Here is a 7,371-nt window from a genome sequence, read left to right on the forward strand (position 1 = left end):
CTGGGCATTAGAGAAGAGGAAGGAAGCCAGTGCTTATCCAGGACCTACTATGTGCCAGACATCTGGCCAGGACTTTAATGTTATTCCTTTCAATCACATAAAAACCCACCAAAGTAGGGTTGTTTTGGTTTGGTTTGGTGTTGGGTTTTTTGTTTGTTTTCACATGCGAGGACCCTGAGGCTCAGAGGAGTTAAGGAATTTGCTTAAGTTTTCTTAGTAGGAGGCAAACTTGAAATTGGAAAAGCCCTTCTGTTCAGTGTGCACTCCAGAGAGTCCGAGGCAGGGGATCCCGATGGCAGTCCGAATCCCAGGGTAGATGTCTCTGACATGGCACAGCAGGCAGGAGAAAAGGCTGAGCTCCCAAGGGGAGGAAAGTTCCAGCGGCACTCCACCACCAGGCACATCCTGGAGCCTCCCCTTCCATCTCATCACCCTCGGTGCCCAGACGGGGCGGGAGCGAGGGAGGTGCAGGGGGCTCAGTTTGGGCTCTGCTCAGCCTTGGCTCCTAGACTGTGCCTGTGTCTGCAGGAAGGAGACGACTGCCCCAGGACCTGATGGGGAAGTTTCATGTGCCGCTGAGTCAGGGACACCAGGGAAACACAGACTGGACCAGAGTCCTGGAGCTGGGGACAGAGACAGCGGAGCAGCCTAAGCAGGGAGTGGGTGAGGCAGGGCTGGGGCAGGACTGCAATTAGGGGAGAGATGTTTTGACATGAGGCTGGAACACAGGACTGCATCAGGGGCTCCTTCCCAGTGATTCAAAACCCCAGGTACCCACACCCAGCTTAGGGGGCAACGCAGCCCTGTGTGGCCATGGCCAGAGGGGCTCCTGGGCTTCCACCTCTCTGAGGCCCAGGGCAGAGAACCTGAGGATGTGGCCAACTTGTTTCCTCCTCTTCGGGGCAACCCACCCTCAGGGTAGTCTCCATCCCACTCTCCTCACTCCACCTCAGGTGGCATGTGTGTGTTGAAGAGAGAGAGAAGGTTCCCTGAGCTGCCTTGACTATTCCCTGTGCCCCATATACTCTTCCCCGCTTGTTTCCTCAAAGTGTTTCTCAAGTGGTTCCTTCTGAGTACTCTTCAGAACTGCATCATCCCCCGTGCCTTCTGCACTCCCCGTACTCCTAGCCATCTGACTGACTGACTGACTCTGTTTGTCTGCTCTCTTCCCACGAGAACATGGCTCTGTGCGGGCAGAAATCTTTGCTTGTTTTGTTCACTGTTGTGTCTCCAATGCCTAGACTAGTACCTGGCACAGAAAATATTTATTGAATAAATATACAAATAAATGAGTAGGATTGAGCTAGAGGGAAGGACACCTTGAACGCCAAGTGAAAGTAGGATTTCCAGGCTCTGCGAGGGACTTTGGGTAAATCCTTTGCCTTCTGAGCCGCAGTTTCCCTTCCACAGGATAAGGGGCTTGCACCAGTAGTCCCCAGCTCTGGCTCGCTGCACTCTGCGACCCAATCCCTTGCCATTTCTCCGGAGGCGGAGTAACATGATAAAAGCAGACCTCTAGGTTTGCTAGAGGTTTGAGTCAGCTGGGAATTGGATGGACTTGAGGGGTCGGAGGGAGGAAGGGGGCCTGGCGCAGGGGGCCCAGCAGTCATCCTAGGGAACTGATAGACAGGAGGCAGGAGGAGGCGAGGAGAGGATGCTAGCGAAATTCCACAGGAGGAAGCAGGGCTTGGTAATCAGATCTCTGGGAGGGAGAGAGAAGAATAAAACGATTGGCCAGTTTGGAGCCTGTGGGAATGGAGGGACATGACATCCTAAGACCCTAGGCCCCAAGGAGCCAGACCTTTTATCTTTTCCTCATCTGAATTCACTCTCCTAGCCTTGTAGCAAAAGAGAAGACCTTCATGATGCCCTAAACCATTGGTTAAACATGAAGTCTTGGATTTATTTGTGAGAGTGTTTAATGTCCAATGTCCAGAAGTTGGTAGATGTCCTTCCCACCTCCCATGCACACACACACACACACACACACGCACACACACATGCACACACACTCACACACAAATCACTGCTTCCAGGGGCCAGGAGAAGCAGGGTACAGGCAGAGTGGCCTTTTGCGAAAGCAGAACCAGGAGACTTGGTGGCCAAGGGGCGGGTGTGCAGCAGGCTGGGGTGGTCCGTGCAGACCGCTCCCGGGCCTCTCCTCCACCGTGGGTCCTCCTCTCACGTGTCTCTCAGCTCTGCAACAGACAGAGTACTCACTCGGCCCCTCTCAGCCCCACCTCACCAGCCCCCAGCCGCCACTGTGCTCGCCAAGCTCACCTGTCAAGGTTTGGAGCTGGTAACCTGGGTCATGGCCACAGTCCAGCCCCCTGGCATGGGGTGTCCTCCATTTCTGCCCATGCCAGGCTGCAACCCAGAGAGCGCTGGCTGCCAGAAGCTTACTGAGAAAGATGCAGGCCAGGAGGAAAAGGATGGAAATGGGTGGGAAGGGGCTCTCTTCAGAAAGGTTCCTTGGAGAAAAAAAGAGGACATGTGGGAGGCCATGAGGGGACCCACAGACTGGAATCTGCCCTCATAGAAGGAATGGGGAGACACCAGGAGCTCGGGGGGCTGAGGATATCTCCCCATCCAGCACCATCCCTGGATGAGGCTTTGCGGGGCTTGGGGGAGCCTGTAGCTAGGAGACCTGAGTTCCAGGCATGGATCTGCCTGCTGACTGCTTTTAAACAATTACGTCCCTTGCTGAGCAGTTTTCTGCATGATGGTGTAGTATGGTGTGTGTGTGCGTGTGTGTGTGTCTGCATGCACATGTGCACTTCATGGTTATACTCACAGTGTTTAAACACCAATCAAGAACCAGTCGGAACTGATTCTGGTCCCATCAGGGAAGCAGGGGTCTGAGGGTACCAGTTTTGTACTAAAATACTAAAAGTTTCATTGTTGCTGAATTGTGGAGATGTCTGAGGGCTGCCAGGGGAAGGGGTGGGAGGCCGACCGTTCAGGAGTCTTGGAGCAGCAGCTACTTACAAACTGTTAGGGAAGTTTTGCAATATTTTAACAACTGGCACAGTCATACCAACACACACTGGCTGGTTGGAGGGGTGTTTAGACAAGATCATATGCAGACACTTTAGTGTTCTAATTGCCTTGGAATTTGTACTCCTGGCACATGCCACCCCCCAGCTGCCACCCCATGCCTTGGCTCTGCAGGGTGGAGGTCTGCCCAGGGATTTTAGGAAAGACTTGTCACCTTACCTGGAGATGCTGTGCTCCACCTGGGCATCCTCAAAGCTCTCAGACTCCTCAGGGATCCAGAGATCTCCAGGGTCCTGGTAATTAAGGGGGTCTGTGGGAGACAGAGCCTGTGAGCTTCTAGCCCCCCTCCTTGATGCCACAGTGGGGAGAACCTCTCTGGGTGGGGTGAGGCTCTCTGGGACGTGGCCCTGGGTGGATCAAGTTGTTAACCTCTCTGAGCCTCAGTTTCCTCACCTGTAAAGTGGGGCAATTAGGAACACCTTCTTAATAATAGTGTTGCAGGATACAGTGAAAGCATCCTGTGTAGTGCCCATCCCCTCACAGGAGCTCAGTAACTGCAACTCCCACCCTCCCATCACACAGGGTCTTTAGGAAGATCAAACGAAATAATGGGTGTTTTTGAAAGTCCCGTGTAAACAGTCAAGCTGCCTATACCAGCTATGGATTATTGTTATTGTTGTTGTTGTTGTTGTTGTTCTTTTCCTGCTATCCTCTTGGGAGTCAGCTGAGCCTTAGACCCTGATAGGGCTGAAAATCTGTGTGTCCTCGCCCCCTACTCTCATGGAGGTAGGGTTTGGGGTCTAAAGCAGGCAGTGTCCCCTACCCTCCCCACCTTAGACAAATGTTACTTTCAACCTTCATTTCCATGATGAGGGGCCATGTTGGGGAGAGGAGTTGGACAAGGGGAGAGTCAGAAAAGGGATACGTAGCCTCAGATCTGTTCTCCTTTGGGACACAATCACGTTCTGGGGACACAGACAGAAAGCTTTCCTGAAGGGCATCCCCTGTGCAAGCTCAGGGATGAGAAGGACCCCACCACTGCCCATCTCACCTAGTCAAGCCTAAAATGAGGATCCCAAGCAGTTAGCAGCAGGAGGCTGGGGCAACGACTGTCACCCCCAAGCACTTTTAACTCTGTCATGTCATTTGTGTCTCATGGGAGCCCTGTGGGGCCAGCAGCACAGGCACCACCACCTCCATTTAAAGATGGGGAAATGGAGGCCCAGAGAGGAGAAGCACGTTGCCCAGGGTCACAGCAGTGTTCCTCTCTAGGGTTGTTTCTCTGTACCAGGTTGGTGCTTAATCTATGTTGGTAGGTCCATTGGGTGGTTGGGTGAAGGAATAGATGAATATCCTCCTACTCCTTAAGGACCACCTCAGTGCTCACGTCCTAACCAGATGCCAAATGGATAAAGCTGTTTGGGGGAAGCAGGACCACAGCTAGCTCATAAAGTGCCTTGTGCAAATTAGAGAACTGTACCCTTCCTGCAAGTGATGCAGTCCTTCACCAGGGAGCACAGCCTGGAAAGAGACAGCAGGGCTGGATTGTGACCCCCTTGTGCAGTTAGCAACCTGCACAACCATCCACAGTGACCCTGAGTTGACCCTGAGTTGTGGGGTAGGGAGGGACAAGATCCACACTGTGGGATTTTCCAGGGTCCCCGAAAGCCCTGAGGGTGGTCCTGTGCTCAGACACTAAAGATGACCCCAGACCCAAGGGCAGGCCAGGGTGCAGTCAGCTGCCCACTCACCAGCCAGCACCTCCACCAGGACCTTCCTGAGGGTGTCGGCCTCGCTACCATGGAGACTCTGGCACTGATAGAGGCCAGCGTCGTGGACTTGAAGATTCCTCAGCGTAATGGTGAGTGTGCCACCCAGGGCATCGTCCGTGATGGCCGTGCTCCCATTGTACCTCTTCAGGAAAGACAGCAGCCACGAGGGGTGAGTGCTGACCACCTGCTGACACAGGCCCTCTTCACCCAGCTGGCGGCACCAGGCTTTGCGTCTCCCCCAGTGCTTCAAGAAGTTGTAGGGGCAGGAGACCCTCAGGGACCGGCCTGCCATGCCCTGGAACACCGTGGTGTTGTGGGCTCGAGATAGCTCTGGGGAGGAGACATTCATTCACTTACCAAGTGTTTATTGAACACCTACTATGTTCAATGAACAGAAGAGACAGAGATCCTGCACTTAAGGAACTCAGGCCTTTACACAGGTTGGGAGAAGGTGACATAACCCAGGTATGTGTTTATAGGAAGCTGAAAACCAGGAAACCCGGGTCCTGGATCTGGCTTTATCACCATTGGACTTGCTGGACATCTTTAGAGAAATAACTGACCCTCTCTGGGCCTATTTCCAGAGACGTTTGGTCTGGAGGTTCCCTCCAGTCCTAGTCCGCTCATGTTCTTCCTGTCGCATGACATCAAGCCCTCCCCCCTCCCACTCCATCTCAAGAGAGCAGGGCCGGTGGCCCTCTCAGGCCTGGGCCTGGTCCCACGTGGGGCTGGGCACCCCCTCCCCACGCCCACCATCCTTGCTTACTTTGCAGCTGCCCACGCTCATACCAGCACTGCATTCTCCTCTTTCTGACCTTTAGCTTCCAGCTTCCCTATTTCTGTGCCTTTGTTCCCCTTTCAAGAGGGATGCGTCTCAGAACTATTTTGGGAGAGACATGAGGCTGCTATTTTAGGGACCCTCCTTGGGGTGGGCTTAGAGTGCCAGTCTATTGCCAGGGCAGGGGCTCTAAGAGAATCACCCAGTGCCCTCTGCCTTAGCCTCCCCTCTCTTCAACTACATCTTCAACCACATGGTGACAGAAACTTGTAAAAAGGGTTGGGGAGCTGGTGACCTGTCTTTTGTAACCAGAGAGACGTGGTGAGCAGTGCCCCCTCCATACTACCCAGACCATCCCTCTGCCTTTGGGCAGGCCAGCGCGTCCCCCTTCCCCTACTCCACCTCCAGCCAAGAAGCTCCAGCTCCACTGGAACAGTCTCTCCTCTCACCCAGGTATGTCTATTGCTCTGGGAGAGCAAGAGGCACCCTTCCCCAACGAGAAAAGGCCGTCATGTGCAAGAACCTGGGGTGCCAATCCCCCCAGCTCAATCACAAAATCTTTAGCCCCTTCATCTCCTATCCAGGGCTGAGGACAAGAGGACCTTCAGAGCACGGGAGGGACACCCCAAAGATGCAGATTGCCAGTAGCAGGTTCTTTTCTCCCTCCCATGCTGCTACTCTTCTGGGACTAGTTAAGTGATTCATAATTTTAGGGGCTCTTACCAGTGCCCCCCAAAACTTCCCCCAACTAATAGCTAGTGCCTGAGATGCCACCATCAGAACTCCTTCCTTTTCTAGGTGTCCGAATCCACCAGCCTCTGACACTTCCGTGTACATGAAGAATCTGATGCTGGGGAGAGAGGGAGATGATGAAGAATATGGGGCACAGTGAGAAGAGGGGGTGCAGGACATGCCGAGAATTTCAACCATCTTCACACTTTGGCTCAGTGCTCCCTACCCACCCATGCACTTGCCATATACTCAAGGAAGGAGAGGGAAAGGAGGCAGCAGAGGGAGGGAATCCTACCTGTGACAAAGAGCAAGATGAGCAGCCCAAGAGGCTCCATGTCACCCTTCCCTTGTGGAGGACAGACGCAGGGTGCCTTGTGCAAGATCTCGTCTTTCCCTTGAACTGCAGAAAGGAGAGGGTCAGGCTCGTCAGGCACTGCCCACAGGAACTGGCTACTGGAGGTTGAGCAATCATCAGGACTGGGATCTGACTTTATGATTCAAGGAGGGGGAGTAGGGTGGGGGAGGAGAGAAGGGGAGGAGCCACCACTGCAGCCCAGCAGCGGGGTGCTGAGGATCCCAGACCTCCAAGAGGACAGCCCACTGTCCTGCCTGTACCAGCCTTCTCAGTTGTTTAGAAGACTACCGTTTCTCCATTCAGTTGCCTTAGTATCTTTATTGAAGATCACTTGACATGTAGGTCTACTTCTTGACTGTCTACTCTGTTCCATTGATCTATGTGTCTATCCTTTTACCAATATCACCCCATCTTGACTACTCTCTGTAGCTTTATAACGAGTCTTGAAATCAGGTGGTGTGAGTAATCCAACTACATTGTTCCTTTTCAAAATGGTTTTAGCTGTTCTAGTAACATTGCTATGTAAATTTTAGACACTGTATGTCAATTTCTCCCCCCTACACTCTCCCCAAAGCCTACTAGGCTTTTGATGGGATTACACTGAATCTATAGCTCGATTTGGAGGGAACTAGACACCTTAACACTATTGAGTCTTCCAATCCATGGACATATTTCTTCTATGGTTTCTCTCACCAATGTTTTATAGTTTTCAGCATACAAATCTTGCACATATTTTG

General features: G+C 52.9%; 1 protein-coding gene across 1 annotated transcript; it reads right to left on the minus strand.

The window, feature by feature from the left end:
• Positions 1 to 2,067: 2,067 nt before the first annotated feature.
• LOC307058640 (triggering receptor expressed on myeloid cells 2-like) lies at positions 2,068 to 6,614 on the minus strand (the record flags this gene model as incomplete). The annotated part of the gene is made up of 5 exons (XM_079712186.1): positions 2,068 to 2,198; positions 2,281 to 2,471; positions 3,217 to 3,307; positions 4,749 to 5,099; positions 6,575 to 6,614. The coding sequence occupies 5 exons, from the start codon at positions 6,612 to 6,614 to the stop codon at positions 2,182 to 2,184; spliced, it is 690 nt and encodes a 229-aa protein (XP_079568312.1). The 3' UTR covers positions 2,068 to 2,181.
• Positions 6,615 to 7,371: the final 757 nt, after the last annotated feature.

The sequence above is a fragment of the Hyperoodon ampullatus genome, assembly GCF_949752795.1.
Source record: "Hyperoodon ampullatus genome assembly, chromosome: 10".
Taxonomy (NCBI): Eukaryota; Metazoa; Chordata; class Mammalia; order Artiodactyla; family Ziphiidae; genus Hyperoodon; species Hyperoodon ampullatus.